Below are 19,338 nucleotides of genomic sequence, written 5' to 3'. Positions count from 1 at the left end.
TTAATGTTTAACTTGTGGATTTTTCGTTAGCTTTTTAACTCAGCATAGCTCCAGAACAGCTACCAAATGGACTCTAAGGTCAAGTTTGTCAACCGTGTTCTTGTCCTCTGTGATATTCCTGCAGCCACCGTTTGTTTTGCATGGTGCCTGGTTCAGAACAACACTTCTCTTGTGCTTCGCTCTGTTCTGGGAGGAGCATGCACACTGGAACTTGTTCCTTGTTTTCTCTTCTTGGGACAAACCCTCGTAGTCTGACTCACCTGTCGGTTAACCTGTAGTACAAACTGCCGGTGTCCCAGGCTGTTGTCACTTCATGTGGCGTCATGAACACACTCCTACTTTCCTGTCAACTGTACGGAAATCTGAGCTTTGGGCGGATTGTACAACAGCGTGTTCACTTCCCCCTCTCCGGCGCTACTACGCTGCTGGTAGCAACAGGCATGCTACTAACCGAAGTAGTAAACTGTACAAGTGAACGTAAAGCAGGTTTGTAGCTGTTTTTGTCATCATGGGGGAGTCGGACGCGAGGACCGGGGCCTTTACTCGCCGGAGAAGGGCGACTTATGCGGCCGGGAGAGGCGCGAGTCTGCTGGCGATGAACGGGAGGTCTGCGGCGGGGTGTGAGAGCTCGGTGGCCGCTAACGGCAGCAGAGGAGCTGGGCAGGAGAAGCGCGACCGCTCGCTGGAGACGGTCCGGTCCAAACCAAAGAGTGAGAAAAAGAAACACAGGAATGACATAGGTGACAGACTTAGGTGAGTGACGTACAACACGTAACCCAACGTAACTTACCAAGCTGCTGTTTCGTCTGAGGAAAGTTTAGAAAGGTTAGTTTCAAGATTCCAACGGCCAACGTTCCATTTACTTTAAGCTAATATTACTTTGTTAGCGCCGGAAGTAATTTAAGCTAGCTTTTGTGTGAGTGTTGGCAGGCAGAGAGGGGTTAACTGCCCGGTCAGTTCAGGTCAGGTAGGGTCATTTAAGGTCGCCGTGAATTTATTTATCCTGTCGTCAATTCATTCATACGTGGACTCACACTTCCTTCGTGCTTCCTGTCATGAAAACTTCGGCACCTGATTTCTACACTTAATGGATAAACCTGGATTATGTGTGTAACCATATCTGACCTGTGGGCTGATTCATTGATCAGGGCACATTGAACAGGGGCCCCCATGATTGTGGGCTAGATTAATCCCTTTAGACCACCTATATAATGCCAAAGTATACACTAGAAACTGAATAAGCACTATGTTGGTGTAGTGCACAAGACATGAGTCAGCTTTACTTAATTGTAAAAATACTTGATCCTGCCATAGCATTGTCATTATAAAGTTTCCATTGCATTTCTGTGTTTTTTTCACATAAGTCTTGCATCAGATCGTATACACCCCCCCCCCCCCCCCACCCCCCCCCCCGCGAATCCTGTTTTTATAACTTGTACAAATGACTCACCTGTATCATTTTATTCATTGATTTGAGTTAGGGGTTTGATATGCAGTCAAGAGGGTCAGCTTAACCCAAAATCAAAAATACATTTCCTCTTACCTGTATTGCTGTTAATCTATCTAGATTGTTTCATTGTGAGTTACGAAATTCCAGAGATATCAGCTGTAGAGATGTCTGCCTTCACTTATAGATAATGCAACTAAATGGCACTTTTGCTCAAAGCATCAAAAAATTACATTTTTAAAACTCAGCAGCAGTGGATCTGTCCAGATCAGGTTTTTCTTTTTTTTGGAGTGCAAAAGGAAGCGTGCATATACTCATGGATGAGAGGCTATCTTACTAAGATAGCTAACATTACAGCTTAATGTTTAATTCCCCTGCTGTCACAAGCAGTGGCTTCTCGTCAGTAAGGGGTTGCACGCCTCATCTGCATGATGATACGGTGTTGTTCATTAGAGCAAATTGCTACAGGTAAGAAGAGAAACATGTATTCTCGATGTGGGGATGGACCATCCCTTTAATCTCTTTATATGTCTGTTTCTTCCACCCATTTATCCATCTCATTTGTTTCTGTAGCTGTCATAAGACACAGCAGTCCCTGCTTAGTTCAGCCAGCGGTTTCAACAACTACAGAGGAGTCCTCAATTGGTGTGTGGTCATGCTGGTAAGACTGAAGTTTGCACAGACACAAAGAAACACACAGGCTAAATAAGATAAATAAATCGGTAGGGCTCTAATACAAAAACTCTCTTTTTAGTAAACTCACACAAACTATGTTCTCAATGCTCGAGTTCATGTGTAGAGACCCTGGTGATACTACGAGCAAAGTTTCATGTTGTGTTGAGCCTTCTTAGTGTTTTAAGAATAGCGATTTATCAGTGATTTGCCCCAAGCACTCCCATTGAAAATGAGTTTGACCCGAAAGTGAAAATACGATCAATCTTATAAGTGCCTCTTTCATCGTAATTATGCTTTTATGCGATGTTTGACTCCAATACATTCACAAAAGAAAGCCTAGGTTGCATTTTGGCGAGAGTTTCACTTTAACAGTTATCTATGCTCTGTGCAGCCACCAGAGCTAAAGCATAACAATCCCTTATTGCAGTTATTAAAGTTATTTTTGAAGAAAAAAGTTGTACTTTTAAAGGCAGTTTGAGACTATGTTTTATACATTATTCTATTTGTGGCCACCTGTGACTTCCATGTCAGGGACATACCATACATTTTAGAATGTTTTTGCACAATACAATACATTAATAAACACATCATTCAAAACACATGAAAACAAAAGCTTAATCAATCCCAAATGTGTACTGACATGAATATTTATTGCTTCAATTCAGTTTGCTGTCATTTCTTTTACAAAACCTATTTTAAAACAGACAGCAAAATAGAATACCAAACAGGTAATCCACTGTCATTGATTGATACAGTCAAATAAATCCAATTTACACAAAATGGTAAATTGTTCCATGATATCAACTTGTTTTTCAAACAGACTCAGTGTGTTTGATTCAGTGACAAATCTGGATTCCAGCCAGTTTAACCACACTGCAGAAGAGTGTGAGCAAGAGGTTGAATTGACTTGTAGACCCTATGGTGTTATTAATCAAATATGCTTTCTGGAAAAATTAAATGTGAATTTTCAGTCAAATAATCCAGTATGACTAACAAGTTAATGTCGAGTTCAACACCTTTCGCAGCCTTTCCTCCTCTGTGCTGAAGAGAAGCGACAAAAGAGGAGAGAATGGAAGAGAAGGCAAGGCTAGGGAAGCCTTCTGTTAATCCAGGCTTTGAACACAGATCGTTGTGTTCATCGCTGGAGGTTTTCCCTCATTCCCACTAAACTTCTATCCCATCCCCTGGAATAGAGCCTTTGTGCTGGGTAATGAGATATTACAATCCATTTAGAAAGAGGAAGAGCGAGGAGGAGGAGAGATAACAAAAAAATCGAGGGGACAAAGAGGATGAGGAGGAGGAGGAGGAGAATAGGTTTTGAAGAGAGGAAAGAGATGCGATATAGTGAGAGGAAAAAAAGGGAGAGAGCGGGAGGAGATGTGACAATAGGAGCAAATGAAAGAAGCGTGCAGAGAAACGAAGAAACAAATGGAAATACTTTTGGATCTTTAACTGTTGCTTTGTGTTACAGGTTCTGAGTAATGCTCGCCTCTTCTTAGAAAACCTGTTACGGTGAGTAAGAAGTCTTTGGTTATTCCTGTCTTTTGAACGTTTCACATTTTCAATTTATGACATGTTATTTCGAGAGACTTCCTATATGCTTCCTTTACAGTGTCTATAAAAGGGTTCATCCCCTTGGATGTTTACCCCTTCAGTATTTACTAAATGCATCTTTGGCCGCAGTCACAGCACTAGGTCTGTTTGGATAGATCTCCATCAGGCTTGCCCATGCAATTATTTTATTCTTCTTTGCAATACTGCTCAAGCTCTGTCAGGTTATACTTGGATGGGGTGTGAACAGCCCTTTTCAAGTCCAACCACAAATTCTCTATTGGATTGAGGTCTGGGCTTTGATTCAGCCACTCCAGAACTTTCACCTTGCTGTCTATAAACCATTTCTGTGTAGCTTTCACTGTACTCTTCAGGTCATTGTCTTGTTGGAAAATAGATCTTCTCCCAAGTCGCAGTTCTCTCGCTGACTAAATCAGGTTGTCCTCCAGGATTTCCCTGTATTTTGCTGCATTCATTTTACCCTCCACCTTTACAAGCCTTCCAGGGCCTGCTGCCAATAAGCATCCCCACAACATGATGCTGCCACCACCATGTTTCACGGTGGGGATGGTGTGTTTGTGGTGATGTGTAGTGTTTGGAGTCCTCCAAACATAGTAAAATTATACTGACCATGATTCCATTTATAAAAGCAATAAAAGAGGAAAACATCCAAAGGGGTGAGTACTCTTAGTAGGCACTGTTTATACTGTTGATGAAAGATAATAAAACAGAAATACTGTTTTGTTTTGTTTTCTTTTGTTTTTTGTTTTTTTTTCCCCAGGTACGGTATTCTAGTGGACCCCATTCAGGTGATTTCCTTGTTTCTGAAAGATCCCTACAGCTGGCCAGCAGGATGCCTGGTGATTGGTAGGTAAACCTTTCAAGTGCTCAACAGCTAAACTGCCAGGGAAGCATGAATACAATCAGACATGATCCAAAATGATCCAAAACCGTAGAAATACTGCCAAACAACAAAAAGCAACAAAAACTTTCTATGGTGTTAACCAAACATAAACAAATCTATAGTCTGCCATTGCTGTTGTTTGAGCCACGTGATCAAGACAGAAACAAACACAGTGAGCATGTGTGAACTGAGGCGATGAAGTCATCACGTCCCAAATACTCCCAAATGTTTTACTTCTGTAAAACGTCTATAAAGATGCAGTGTTGTGAAAAGTCTGCATCTTAGAAGACATTCAAAAAAGTCTTTGTTTTATTGACCTAAATTACTTTACAAGAATTTTAGGCTAAACAATGTTTGTTTTCATTACCTGTAGATATATTGACAAGTCCTAAAATACATAATTCCTGTGATTTAGATAATATTAGGAACAGGAACATTTGTTTTTAATTTTAATGTTTTTTATTGGCAGAAAATAAAAAAATCTCTGCACTTCACCTGTGTCACTTTTCTTAAAATGAGATTGAAAAGTGAGTTTTCAAAAATAAAAGAGTGAATAGTTGTTGAACCAAAACAGAATCTAGCTTAGCTTTGTGTACATGAGTACAGATAGTACTGTCTGGTAAACGTAAAACCTGGCAACATGCCTAAATTACACCACTGAGAAGTTCAAAGTGATGTATAGTAACACTTCAAAAATATGAAAAAAGTAATGAATCATTTCATAATATAACTGGATGTGCAGCAGTGGAAAAGTACATTTTTTTCTCCTTAAACAGGTGGTGAAATCTGCTTCATTTCAAGTTGTGCCTTGGGTTCACACACACACACACACACAGGCACATGCTTATACAAAGTTTTTTCAATATTTATTTTTATGGTATATCGCAGTGAAAGTCTGCAGTGGTGCAGCTCACAGTGTCTCTAGAGAGACAATCACCTGCCCTATATACTGCACAGTGGTGCTGTGCTGCAGAAAGAGGAGGAGAGTGAGGGAAGCAGGGGGGACAAGAGAGGAGAGAGAGATGAGAAGGGGGTGAAGCATTAAATGGAAGAGAGGATAAAGTGATGGAGGGTCTACAGAGAGGGTTTGGATGAGGGAAAGAATGCAGGAATACAAAAAAGAAGTTAGCAGAGGAAGTTGGACAAGAACGAGAAGAAAGAAGTGAGGAAGGAAGATGGTGTAAAGTGCTGCATCAACACTGGGCGAGAGAGAAGGGAGGGAGGAGGAGATGGATGAGTTGAGGTAAATACTGCACTGACAATGGTTAAGGGACAGGTGAGAATGGGAGTCTGTTTACAGTGGCACGGACAGTAAAGCAGCTCGTTCCCAGAGGGCATTCATTGCTTCTAGAGTCACTGCAGCATCTTACACACTCAAATACATCAGCACAGAGTAAATGAGAAGTCTACAGTTTGTGGTAGCCTACAGCAAAATGCGCAAAGTTTGGAAAACGAGCCTTGAGTGACCAAAATGAATGAAAGTTAAATTAATTTTGAAATACTCAGTCTTTAACTACAATACAAATCTGTTGCTCCTGAAATATCTCTGAAAATCTGCTCTGTAGATACTTGATGAAAGGTTTATTACGTGTGTACCAGGTGCTTAATGGGGCTGTTTGTTCCAGTTTGATGCAGATATGGGCTCAATAGCTGCTATTTGTCAAAGATGCTCAACAGGCCTGCCTCCAAAAGAGATAAAAAAGAACATTAGCACTTGCATGTTATGCATTACCTGAGGTCTCTGCTCTTAAGGTGAGATGAAGAACAGAAAATAACACAAAATGCACATTGTCAGAAGCTTATTTTGGTAAGATGTCATACACAGCCCTGTTGAGCTCAAGGGGAGCAAAACTATGCTGAAATAAAAGAAATGTTCAGAAAATCATTATGTTTATGATACTATGATTTGCATATTCTCTGTAAATAATTGTGGTGTCTGTGTTAAAATGCCACTTGTTAAAAGACAGTAAATTACAGGTAGATTACTTTGTAGAGGTGCTTTTAGGACAAAGACAAAATCTGATATTTACCTAAATACAGAATCTCATACAGCTCCTTGAGTCTTAAGTGATATCTATTTTATTTTAAACCTGCTAGTTATAGCTAGTTGAAAAAGGGGTTTTAAGCTAACTTGGTCGCATGAAAAAGAGGTCTACCTATAAGCGTTTGTTCCTATTGGGAGCCTTCTTGTCTTTCTGTAGTACAAAGTTTACCATGAAGTCATAAACAACTATGTGACCGAACCACTCAAGAAACTGATGAAAATGTCTGACAGTTAACACATCTGTTAGCTCTAGATTAGATGGATTGACATGCTAATACACTGATTAGGGTCTTGAAATGGAACAATTGCTGCAATTATGTGCCATCAGTGTGTCTCTGCCTACTTTAGTCAGGGTAATGAGCAATCTACATACAATACCAGTGGTTTTCCTCAAGTTCATTCAGCAGTGAGTTACCCAGCAGTTTAAACTGAGGCTACCACAAGATTAAAACTCTACATACATTTAAGCGTGATTTGCAATAATTGACGCTTAATGGAGTGTAAAAGAAATTAATCCAGGTGCTCAAATCTTTTTATTTCAGTACCAGCACTGCTTTTCAAAACGTGAACATTGTAGCTGTTTAATACCAAGCCGTCGACATAGAAAAAGATATTGAGTGTGTATGTGTGTGTGCATGTGCATGCACCTGCCTTTTCACTCAGCAGTCTTGCAATCAGTATCTGCTGTGCCACACATATGCTCTGTTAGTGCTGCCTCATTTCTTTCATCAGGAGTTGCTGTGTCATGTGAGAGTCTGTGACTCTGTGTGTGTGTGTGTGTGTGTGTGTGCTCGTCTAGCTTACTCTAGACTTGTTTGACATAACGTCAATAATTTCATGATATGATATAACATCAATATAATGTGATTTTCAATCATAGATACGTATGATAAATATTTAAGCAGCAGAAGTGCACCACTGTATAGAGAAGGGGTTCACTGGGCTTAAAAACACATGACAAAATGGGAGCAGCATTGCGAAACAGAAGGCTGCACGATAATAGTTTTAAGAAGGTCTTCACTTCACAGCAGCACCAATGTACGACATATGATCATAAATATAGTTGCATGAACTTATCTCTCTATGATTAGAAATGACCATCTTTCAACTTAGGGCAATATTATTAGCCACAAGTAAAGACTTAAGAAGGCTTATAAAGATATTCATTTTTCTCAGACTCATACTTTCATCCTTTCAGAGATGAAATACGGCTTGTTATGGAAGAACTGACGTGAATCTGTCATTGTGTTTTGACAGTGTCCAACATCTTCATTCTGGTGGCTCTCTACACAGAAAGGCAGCTGTCGAAGGTGAGTGGAGAAACCCTGCTTGCACTTAAACATCAGAGAGCCATGGAGTTTAAACTGAACTGTTGAATTCGAAGCACTTTCAGCACTCCCAGGAGGGATTATTTTTCTAAAACTGTTCTCTAAAACCGACTGTCTGGCTGACCCTCCCCAATCGCTTCTGCGAATGTTGAATGATAAAATGGGAAATTAGTTTCACCATCTGTATTTAGGGCATATTCAGTTATGCTCTGTCTGTTTGTCATGAATATGGAACATCATGAGCTTTTAAAAACTTTAATAGGCCACTGTTACTTAAAATGTGCTTCTGTACAAAAGAAGAGCAAACAAATGCCTAAAAATTTCATGTTTCATGTTTCATGTCCTGTATTTTCCTCACTGTTTTTAGAATAAACTCAAAACAAATTAGAAAAAAATCTGCATACAAAATAAAGTCAAGTCAGTTGGCTGACAGTGGTTTAAAAACGTGCTGTGTTTTTAATATTTAATGTAACTCCAGCTGTCCTCTCTCTCTTTCCGCCCAGGGTTCTTTCAGTGAACTTATGGGATTTCTGGTCCATTGCATTAACCTGGCAATAATGTTAACGTTCCCTGCTGCAGTGGTCCTACTGGTCCCCTCCATGACCCCAGGTAAAATGTTTTTGTTTTTTTTTTAACTTTTATTATAATACCATCTCTGCAGCCATGCTACTATGAACTGTACATAAGAGACAAATAGTTAATAGTTAGCTATTACCCAGCCACTCCATTATCCATTCATTGGTAGTTTACAATGTAGCCATGTGTATAAAACAGAAAATAATGAAGTTATAATGAAGATGAAGAGGACATTCATATCCTTACCCTTCAGAGAAACAGTCGTCCAGTGTGGTAGTGCAGTAAAAGACACCTCTTATACAGAGTCATAATTGGAGTCGGTTAGTGGTAATGGACCAGTTGGTCATGACTGGATTACTTCCAGCTGGCTCTGAGAGAAGAAAGGAGAAGGTGAAGAGAGGCGAGAGAGAGAAAGGAGAAGAGCGGAGGAGAGTAGAGGAGAGGAGAGGAAAAGACAGGAGTGAGCGAGATATGCCAAAGTAGGCGTGGTTTGCAGTGCAGGGTCATCCAAGGGTCATCTTCTTCTGTCTTTATCAAGCTGCCTGACAGAAACCATGGCCACCCGCCACAAAGCATACAGTTCACCCGTGATAAATTAGCAATACTTACAGGAGATGATACACCAGGACACTGTTTTCCTTCTTGTGATTAATTAAAACATTGTAGATCCAGGGTTAAAAAAAGGTTGCCTGATATGTAGTAGTACAGATATTTGCATCCACATAATGTTACTCTTTGTTGACATTTGTTGACAAGTTGCTTTCAATGAGAAAATGAGTTTTTCAACAGCTATAGAAATTACATTATGGCATACTTACACAGTGTTCCTAATTTCTGAGTATTACAAATATTTAAGAATTGAGTGCATACTTCTTGTGTGGCAGGTAGTAAGACAACTTTCACAATTCCCCTAGGCAGACTGAAAAACAGGGACACAGTTTGAACTAGAACATGTAAAATATTTCACTGCTAAGGTCAAATCTGTCAAATCTGTTTTTGGCATAGTCTGAGTCCTTTATTCTTGAAAGCTTTAGTTTGGATACCTCAAATTTTACCTTGAGCTTAAAACAGAAAGATAATGAGTTTCTAGTGTCATTTTACACATTTCTTTCTTCATTTGGTCCAAGAAGATCATTGTTTTAATTTTTTGCTCCTTTCCCATTTTGGTTTTTACTCTTCTCGTCTCTTCTCATCTGTTCTCTCACTGGGAGGTGAAGGAGTAAGGGAGTCAGTCCATCTGTGTGTCTGTTCTCCTCTCTGCGCTGCTGTTCACACAGGAAGGGCAATGACAGAGGGCAGGTGTCTGTATGTGTTTGTGTGTAGATATGTGTGTGTGTGTGTGTGTGTGTGTGTGAAGAGAGCCATTGCATTTACTGGACCCTGCTTACCAAACCAGTGTGTAGGCATTGTGCAAGAAGCAGATCAAAATGATCTGAAATCAAGGAAACTGTTCTCTTCTGTCTGCCGTCATTTTTTCAGTATTTCCACTCCGTTGATGTGTACAAGTCTGCTGCAAGGCATATCTAAGTTCAGAATAAAAACTTGCCAATGCTGACAGTGAGGTTAGGGAGTAAATAATTTCTGGGAGTTTAAAGGTGCAATATGTAAGAACTGGAGACCTGTCAAATTCATACTCATAACAAACAGGTGGTAGCATATCACCAAGGTAACCACTAACTTTAGCTGCTGTTAGCTGGTTAACATAGTTAGCTGTTCATCTAGCAGTATGAACTGGGAGTTGAAAGCCCCAGAGAAGTGTCGCGGTTGACACAGCCAGCACAAGAGCGTTGGACTGGGATGGGCTGGGGCTAACTCGTTAGCATGCTAACTTCAGTAGATGTAGATGTCCCTGTAACATAACACATAAATACAAAATTCTTACATATTGCACTTTTGATTATTATAAATGAGCCCAAGCATCTTTTTCTGCATTGTATTCTATTAAAAAAAGTTTTCCTATTGCCGCCTGTTGAACAACATGTTTGCTGGTATTGATATATCTGTGACAGGTCAACATTTGCTGATAATATTGTTTAATAGATATATCAGTCAGGCTCTCTTTGATTCAATACAGATCTCAATCGAGAACCAATTATGCATCAATGTTGCACCTATAATACAGTGTGTTTACAGTAATATGCCAAGTAATAATTTGTAAGGGTAATGATAATTATATGCTGCAATGCAATATGATACAACTCAATGCACTGATATTCTATATAATCTATACAAGGATCATGATGGGATCTGTTTTGCTGTAACCAAAAAACAGAAATCTGTTGTATATAGTGAAGTGAAGGCCAAAATGCTGTACTATATAAGTAGGAGTAAAACACACTGTAAGACTTTGCTTATGCAACCAGAATTCAGCCTTTGCAATAACTGGTGTTTTTAAATGTACAATGAGAGGCATTAAACCATTGAACAGTTTTGCTGAACTTTATTCACTGAAATTTCCTGCCTATATAGTAAACTCGAATCTTGCTGCTGCTCCTTTATCTCTCAGCTCAGATCCAAACTGAGATAATTACCCAGATGTGAAAGAAGGTGCGTCAGGTGTGTGGCATCTGAGGACATACATTATGTTACCAGATAGAGCTGGAATTTCTGGAGGAGAAACTAGTTTGAACGTTTTACCCCAATCACTGCAAACCACAAAGAGGACACACCTTACTACAAAAAGCATTTTAATCTGTCAGTCATTACACTGTCAGGGTGCATTGAGGATCACATACTTTTTTTTTTAACTCTCAGGAAGCACTGCAGCTGCCCTTACAAAACCCATATTGTTGCATGCAGTATGCATACAATTTGAACATAGTAATTAGTCATGACAGTGCACCTTGACCCTCTTGCTTCTATATCTGTCACAGCCTTAACACGATATTTTGGAGTCCAAAGAACGTAGTGCCTACACTCAAATGTGCTTCCATGTCATTGTGGTGTCTGTCATCTGTCAGTGAGTTGTCAAATGTTAGCGCTGTCTCGGCTTTGTTTATATTTGCCGTGACATGTGACTTATCTTCCGCTGTGCAGAGGATTGTGGGCCAGAATAGCCAGAAATGCGGAGTGCATTTGTATGACATCCTGGTATTTTTTGGCACACCGCATTTCACATTTTCACATTGGGATATACTAAATATTTTTGTCACATACTAAACAGTATGGTAGTATGAATATTGCAACGCTGGGTAAGTCTTTGTCATCCTAAGGTATAGTAAAAAACTGCTAAATGTATTAAAGATTTGAGGCGGATGTTTGTGACCTCACAGTGAGTAGGTGATGATTGGATCCTCTGGATTGTTTGTCCCCTCCAGCCCCGCCTTTTTGTTTTCCTATGATGACAATCTAGTGTGGCTGTCTTGGAGCCAGTATAGTTGACTAGAAGCCATGGAGAACCAGATGGTTTCTGGATAAGATCTGCCGTGGTTTGATGCCAGGTGTGCTGACCTCAACCTCACCCGGCTGGCAAAACAGGCAGCTTTTATTTGTGTGTCTCTGTGTGTTTGTGCACATACATGAGGTGTGTGGATGTACCGTTGTTGTGTTCAGCATGACCCTTTCCTATCAGGCATATGGTATCTTTTGATAAAGTCCTGGTGAGCAAACATGTAATGAGTAACAAATGCACTAAAAGGTTTCAAAGTTTATCAATCCAAAGGGAACACTGAAAGAGTACTATGACTGCACACACACACACACACACACACACACTGGTAAACATGGTGACTCTATTGTATAATAATGTCCTTGGCACAGTTAGGCTGCTCTCATACTTTTGAGTTGAGATGATTTATTTTACTACGCTTGTTTTGCTGTTTGTTCAAGATCAGATGATGACCTCTCTCTCTCTATCTCTCTCTTTCCCTTCCTTTTTTTCACTCTCTCAATCCTCCCTTTTCTCTGTGTGTGTTTATCTCCTTCCATCCTGTCCCTGTGTTCCCCCTCCATCCTCTGTCTCACACTTTTTCCTCACATTCTCCCTTTCTCTCTTTTCCTGTCCCCTCCTCCTCTCCACGTCACTGTTTTATACCCTGGCCTTCTTCTCTGCTTCCCACCTTGCCATACTTAGAGCCACTACAGTATATCACGTGACCACACGTTCTCACACTACAGCTTCAGTGCTCTAACTATCATCTGTTCTTCTCTCTCTTTCTCAGTTGGTGGTGCGTTTGTTCTTGGCACCTACACCATCCTCTCTCTGAAGCTATACTCCTATAAGGACGTCAACATGTGGTGCAGAGAGCTGAGCACCTTCAATGCCAAAAAACTGGCCAGGTCACTATCTTGTAAGTCAGACAACAGACATGCACACGCAGACATATTTTGGCAAATTATTTCAAGACCTTTGTGAATTTTAAGGTCAGTTTCTGGATGTTATAAATGCTTTTGTGGTCCATTGCTGATGCTGTTACAGTGACATCTTATGGCAGAAACTTGATATTGCAGCTCCTTACTCTTGGATGGCATATAAAATGTTACCTCACATGCAGTTTGCAATGTCATGTGTGTTTGTGCATTTATTTTTCCCACAGGTCCGTCAGCACAGCACCTCAGTGGACACGACCGTAAAGTGTGTTACCCTGGCAACCTCACCATCAGAGGTACTTGAACACATCTTATTAGAAACTTGATTAATATGTAATAATATTAATGTACCACATCCTCTTTTTCATGTGTTTCATTGTGTCACATATTTTGTACTTGCTGTCTCACTGACCACCTCTCCATCTTCGTAGACATGTACTATTTTGTCTTTGCTCCGACTCTGTGCTATGAACTCAACTTCCCTCGCTCGCCTAACATCCGCATGGGTTTCCTGCTGAGGAGACTGTTTGAGATGGTGAGGGAAAATGTCATAGCTATGTGTTTTTTTGTGAGTGCTCTCACATTTTCACAAGCATCTCATAAACAAAGTGCTTGAGAGCAAGTACACCTGCACAGATGGTAAAAGCATAATGTTTACCCTGCATGATAGTGAAGAGGATTATACATTAATTTTAAAGTGAGTTTTTAAGGGAAACATTAGGTCTAATTTACAAATCAAGTTTAATGCTGAGATCTGGAGGCGTGATGACAGTCAAAGAACAGTAATGATACGTAACTTAAAAAATTAAAAAGCTTCACCATCAAAAAACATGTCATTCACTCTATTCATGTGTGTTTTGTCTCCAGCTGTTCTTCACCCAGTTGTTAGTTGCTCTCACTCAACAGGTAAGGACTTACAATTTAATCCAAAACTGATGTGTATTGGTATATTTGTCTGCTCATTCTCTATTCAGGTTTTTTAATGTCATTACTTCTTTATTCATTATAAATCTTATGCTTATCTTGTCTTTTTTTCCAGATTTCCTTGCAAAATGTTTTACGCATTAGGTCAATATAAAAAAAATTGCAATTTACAGCACACGTCTAAAAATGACTTACCACTGCTTTTACTGTCTTTCTATCAGTGGATGATTCCCATCATTCAGAGTTCCATGAAACCATTAGAGGTGAGGAATAAAGAGTGACATTGAAGCTTATTCTGCATAAAACAGCATGGTGTCATGTTTGTTAATCTGTGTCTCTCTGCTCTGTAGGACATGGATCTGTCCAGGATGACTGAGAGACTTCTAAGATTAGCTGTGAGTAAATACAACATATTTAAATACTTCATGCAGAAACTTTTACATCTGTCTTCATGCCTGCTCCGTCTGGTACAGCTGTGCTCAAAAAGATGGAACAATGGAAAGGGGGTTCATGCTTTTAATAAGTAAAAAAAAAAATCCTCCAATCAGTGAAATGGACTAAAAGCAAGTCCGCATATGACACTGAAATGTTACTGTCTATCTGATTGTTTATTGTATTCATAATGTATGGATCGAAATTAGACGAATATACTCAGTAAGATTTGACATTTTTTTTCAATAAATGCATTATTACAATGCATTACATATGTTTCACTGAGATCTTTCCAAATGTTGCTATTACACAGAATACGTTTTCCAGGGTTTATACTCGATATCACGTTTTATCATTTATATTATAATGATAAACTAATGGTTTCATGACTGTGTTGACACTTTTGCTTGCAGTCAGTTTGGAGATCTCCTCTTAAATGTTTCAAAGTCATACATTTTATTCTGGTTTGTTTCCCTTTCTCCAACCTTTCTCCAGGTTCCTAATCACTTGCTGTGGCTGATGTTTTTCTACTGGTTCTTCCACTCGTCTATGAACTTCACTGCTGAACTGCTGTGCTTTGGAGACAGACAGTTCTACAAGGACTGGTGGTAAGTTTCTGTGTGTGTAGCTTATACCTGGAATGAGGTGTGGTGGGCTGCGACGAAGGATTGACTGAGTCTGTACAGTTCAGAGTTACTGTGTGCACTAAAAGTGTATGTCAGCATGCATGGTAGACCATTTCAGTAAAAACTCCTGTTGTGTAGTGGTTAAAAGCATTTGGGCTTTTTGTAGAATCAGAGGAGTACATTTAGCAAACATAACCACTCATCATATTATCATATTATTAACTGTACTGCAATCCTACATGTTTGTTGTTTCCTATTTTCCTGCTTGGAAATTCAGATTTTAGACTTTTCCATGTTCATCAATATTGATCAAACAACCTTAGATCCATTATTTAGCCCATGAAGTACTTCAGTACTGGTTTTTTCTAACCATTCTTTCAGGAACTCTGAGTCAGTGACATATTTCTGGCAGAACTGGAACATCCCCGTACACAAGTGGTGTCTCCGGTGAGTTATTTGCACACTAACACGCTGAGAAGGAGCAATGAAATTTATAGAACCAAACAGGGCACAAGGCTTAACAAGGCCCAGTGTTGTATTTGGGAAAGTGATTCATCTGGCTGTGAGAGAGTAAGTGGTTGTAATAAATACAGTGCCTGCAGCCAGTCCCGCTAACACTAACAAAGCAGCAGGAGTGAATGCCGTGCGGTTATATTAAACCAGACAAAGTAAATTAAATGCTGTTTAAAGTCTATTTAATTCCTGTCAGGGAGGAAGGATTACAGGACAAGAGGGTTGAGATATTTCAACATGCAGTATTTATTTGGTAAACAGACACTAAATGACTTTTAAGACAAATAAATAAAATTGTGGTCCTGACTTCTGATTCCCAGTGTATGTCCACCAACCCATTTCAACATCTGTTCTATTGTCTGCCTTGCAGCCACTTCTACAAGCCGCTGCTCAGGAGGGGATTTAGTAAAATAGTCAGCCAATCAGCTGTCTTCTTCTTGTCTGCTTTCTTTCATGAGGTAAGAGTGGAGATCAAGACTACTTTCTCTGCAGAGAGAACTCAGTACACAGTGAAATGTGCCAAATGTTGGGTGGGCTTTCCAATGGTCGACCCATCATTAGTCGCTGCTGTGGGTGTCAGGAGCATTGTTTTTATTTTTTTACTTGATGTCAGAGCCCTTGATTAGAGTGTAGCAACAACAAAAGTTAAAAATGCTGATCATCACGTGATTGACAGACACTTCAGATAGAGCTTATATTTCATAGAGAACATTTATTTGATGTGATTTTTGTTTCAGTATTTGGTGAGTGTTCCTCTCAGGATGTTCAGACTTTGGGCCTTCATGGGCATGATGGCACAGGTAAGACACAAACCATGTCACATGGTTCACTTACGGCTATGATCGGCAATTAGCTGTACTGCAGATTTTAAAATGTGTATATTTTTTTTTCTTTTTTCAATTGTTTGAAAAGGTACAGAGCACAGGTACAGCACAGGTAGAGGTACTGTGACAATTAGTCCATTGTTTATTTCTGAAACCCAGGTAAACTAAAAGTCAAAATAAAGACAGTAGGTGATGTTCCTTTGACTCCTGTGGGACATTTTTATAAGGTGCTCTCAGTGTTTGGCTCCGGTGTCATTAACTTAATTAATAACCTCATTAGCAGGACAGGGTATGTGTGATGTTTCACAGGCAATATGGCAGGACAATGGGTAGTGTCTTTTAGACTTTGCTGATTTTGTTAGTTTGTTATTAATTTCACTGTGCTGAGTCATGAAACGCAGACAACAGAAATCAGAAAACAAAACAGACACAGAGAGAATGTGAGACCGTAATGACTCATTAAAAACCCAATCATCCAAAGTGTTTATTTAATCTCCTTTTTTTGTATTTAATTTATCAGCTTCCATTAGCCTGGTTTGTTGGCAGCTTCTTGCGCGGTAACTATGGCAACGCTGCAGTGTGGATCTCAATCATCATTGGTCAGCCATTCGCCGTCCTGATGTACGTCCACGACTACTACGTCCTGCACTACAGACAGGAGGCTGACTGAAACACACACACACACACACACACCTTTCTCCCAGTTTGTCTCACTCATACACCTAAACAAACAGTTACAGAAACAAAAAGTACCACTAGTGCCCAGTGGAGATGACAGATTATCATTAGGGTCTAAATGTCAGGATGAACTGATCCCATCCTGATTATAGCATGTTTACACTAAACAACTTCAGTCGTCTTGCCAGGTACAACATTTTCCTCAGTCTGGGGAATCATTGGTTATTGTTGATGTTGAAGTGGAAATTGTAGAAAAATGTTGATTCTTGAAATACCACTTTAACTTAAGGAGAAGTTTTTCACTTCTGTGAAATAGTGGTGATATAGTAAAACAGCATCTCACTCAGGTGATTTTTCTAGCGGTTTCTTTTTAAAAACTTCTGGTAGCCACTTTAGTCTGACATTGCTGAATGGATAAACCTGTATTTGGTACATCAAAAGCCCTTTCTTTGTTTTACCATAGAGGCGTTGCTGCTCTTCAACTGTGTGCATGGACAGTATAATGACTGTAACTGATTTTTATCAATTGTCAAGTTGACAACATGAATCAAGTGCCTTTTATAGAAGTTATGACAGAGATTATATGATTTACTGTGTTTCCTCTTTCCCTTTTCTGGGAGCCAAAGGGGATTTATTATTTCAGGTTTTACTGTAAGATGAAACATCATTAGCAAAAGGTGAATGTATGATTATAGGATTTTATGAAAGTCCTTTTTTTTTTTTAGATATCATTTTAATTTGGCATTAAGTTTGGTGTTCTTGTGTGTTTTTTTTCCTGTTTGCTTCAAGTGTGTTACAGTGGTACAGCATTAGGTCCAATCACATGCGCAAAGTCACTGAGTTTGTGGGGGGGTTTTTTTGTCTGCAACTGTCTTATTGGACTTCTGCCAATGTCTAATGATGTGTCTATAAATAAAATGTGTGTGTCTGAAAATACTCAGAGAATACTCAAGTCTTGTTATTTTGTGAGGATGTTCATCAGACCTTTGATTATACTTTCATGTGAGTAAGCATTGCATTTCTAGTTGGACCAAGTCAAATGAAGATAACACCTGCCTGACATTCTCTTCATGAAACTGAACCCAGACAAGCCACAGAGCCAGAAGAGGAAGAAAGATTTCCATAGCTCCCATTCATTTGTTTTACATTAGGCAGCATTAGGCAAGTGTTTACACATGACAGGATTTCTTCTGTTTTCATGTCAAACCCAAGAACACACTTTATATGAACAATTGGTGGAGTTACCGTTTAATGAAAATTACTTAGTATGATTTTACATTGTGATGCTGAGACTGTTGTGTCTTTCAAAATGAATCACCTCATTATACAGTGGGTCAGCATTTTCTCAAACCTCATTGATAACCTACAGTCCCTACATGAGCGCTAACATGCTTGTTATGAATTAATATGAATTCTTAGAATAACAATGAAGAAGAATGAGACTGATGGAGAAAATAAGTCGGCGTGGTTTGACTGTGAGCTGATTCTCTGCAATTCATCGTGTACCCCACAAAGCTGTGTGTGTGTCTTGTCACATCTACGCTCTAATCCCCCACTGATGATTGTTTAACCAAATGTCACCCTCGCCGAGCACGTACACACATGCCTACAGAAACCTTGTGATTCGCTTCAGACTGTTTAATTCTCTGTCAGCGTGACAGAATGCAGGTTCACGGTCCTGTCCTCACATTTCTGGGTGACAAATCTACACACACACACACACACACACTCACAAAGACAGTTTTGTGCCCCTGGATAAGATGCCCAGTAGCAAAGTGATAAAATGATGTTTACCACTGTTTGATATTAAGCCTTCATAGGTTGCCTAATCATGACGAACACCACTGGCTAATGATCGTGATCACTAACTTAACTTGCAGTGTGTTAAATGTCTGTGACTGAAGCTCGTGCAAGAATTAAAACTGTCTGGAAACACTACAGGAACACGGTTAATGTATTCTACCATGTCAAAAGAAGGTATGTGTTCTCAGAACGAGACATACAGGAACAGAAATGCTGGAGATTAAAAAATGATTTGGTTTGGATTTGGAGCCAGGCTGAAGCGAGGTATTTTTGGAGGAAAACAAACAAGTTCAACCGGCATTTTTGGGATGGGGGTTACTTCGCTGCTTTGACTGGAGCTCGAGGGCCATGTCATCGTTGGTAAAGGAGCAAAGAGATGAGTGGAGAGTTGAGTGTTGACCTGGTTCAGGGGCCAACACAGCAGAAAAACAACATCAGAGCAGATCTGTAGATCTGCGTCGTAGCTTGGAGGCACTGAGGTATGGACTCCTTCTGTGTATGTATAGTAACAGTGATGACAGAGAAATGTGCTCAGCAGTGTGGTGTACATGCAGCAGGACACTGGATCAGCATGAAGGGCTGAGAACCAGTCAGGAAAATAACTCTGAAGTTAGATAAAAACCTGAAATAAAAAGACTGGAAGAGCAACAGGTGTATTTTAACACTGTATTTCACATTAAAGGTATTCACAGTCTGATTGCGATA

The 19,338-nt window shown here is 39.7% G+C and overlaps 1 protein-coding gene and 2 long non-coding RNA genes across 11 annotated transcripts in view; 1 reads left to right on the top strand and 2 right to left on the bottom strand.

Annotated features, from left to right (window-relative positions):
* LOC119005766 overlaps nucleotides 1–396 on the bottom strand; it is a 175,962-nt gene extending 175,566 nt beyond the window's left edge. For all 8 annotated transcript variants that reach the window (XR_005070573.1, XR_005070572.1, XR_005070569.1 and 5 more), the window contains exon 1: nucleotides 261–396. This is a non-coding gene — a long non-coding RNA (uncharacterized LOC119005766). The remainder of the gene's footprint in view (nucleotides 1–260) is intronic.
* Nucleotides 158–17,766, top strand: dgat1b (diacylglycerol O-acyltransferase 1b). Of its 2 annotated transcripts, none has more exons than XM_037073674.1 (17): nucleotides 158–753; nucleotides 2,021–2,108; nucleotides 3,594–3,634; nucleotides 4,455–4,540; nucleotides 7,879–7,931; nucleotides 8,453–8,558; nucleotides 12,686–12,814; nucleotides 13,061–13,129; nucleotides 13,265–13,368; nucleotides 13,701–13,739; nucleotides 13,979–14,020; nucleotides 14,108–14,152; nucleotides 14,685–14,797; nucleotides 15,197–15,262; nucleotides 15,699–15,786; nucleotides 16,066–16,128; nucleotides 16,673–17,766. In XM_037073674.1, exons 1-17 carry the CDS (start codon nucleotides 509–511, stop codon nucleotides 16,820–16,822), a joined length of 1,527 nt encoding a protein of 508 aa, XP_036929569.1. In that variant the 5' UTR covers nucleotides 158–508; the 3' UTR covers nucleotides 16,823–17,766. The 2 variants fall into 2 exon arrangements, with proteins under 2 accessions (XP_036929569.1, XP_036929570.1); XM_037073675.1 differs by lacking the exon at nucleotides 158–753 and adding an exon at nucleotides 1,457–1,915.
* On the bottom strand, nucleotides 498–1,383 carry LOC119005767. Its single transcript, XR_005070577.1, has 2 exons — nucleotides 791–1,383; nucleotides 498–682 (listed from the first exon to the last, which is right to left on the bottom strand). It is a non-coding gene; the product is annotated as an uncharacterized LOC119005767 (long non-coding RNA).
* Nucleotides 17,767–19,338: the final 1,572 nt, after the last annotated feature.

Source organism: Acanthopagrus latus, chromosome 17, assembly GCF_904848185.1.
Source record: "Acanthopagrus latus isolate v.2019 chromosome 17, fAcaLat1.1, whole genome shotgun sequence".
In the NCBI taxonomy this organism is placed as follows: Eukaryota; Metazoa; Chordata; class Actinopteri; order Spariformes; family Sparidae; genus Acanthopagrus; species Acanthopagrus latus.
This window is presented reverse-complemented; position numbering and strand designations above follow the sequence as displayed.

What these genes read in the sequence shown, in the direction of transcription:
- dgat1b (XM_037073674.1), top strand. Translation starts at nt 509, where the DNA reads ATGGGGGAGTCGGACGCGAGGACCGGGGCCTTTACTCGCCGGAGAAGG. An exon ending in TTCTTAGAAAACCTGTTACG is followed by an intron (nt 3,635 to 4,454) that starts GTGAGTAAGAAG and finishes TTTTTTCCCCAG; the next exon opens with GTACGGTATTCTAGTGGACC. An exon ending in AGCAGGATGCCTGGTGATTG is followed by an intron (nt 4,541 to 7,878) that starts GTAGGTAAACCT and finishes GTGTTTTGACAG; the next exon opens with TGTCCAACATCTTCATTCTG.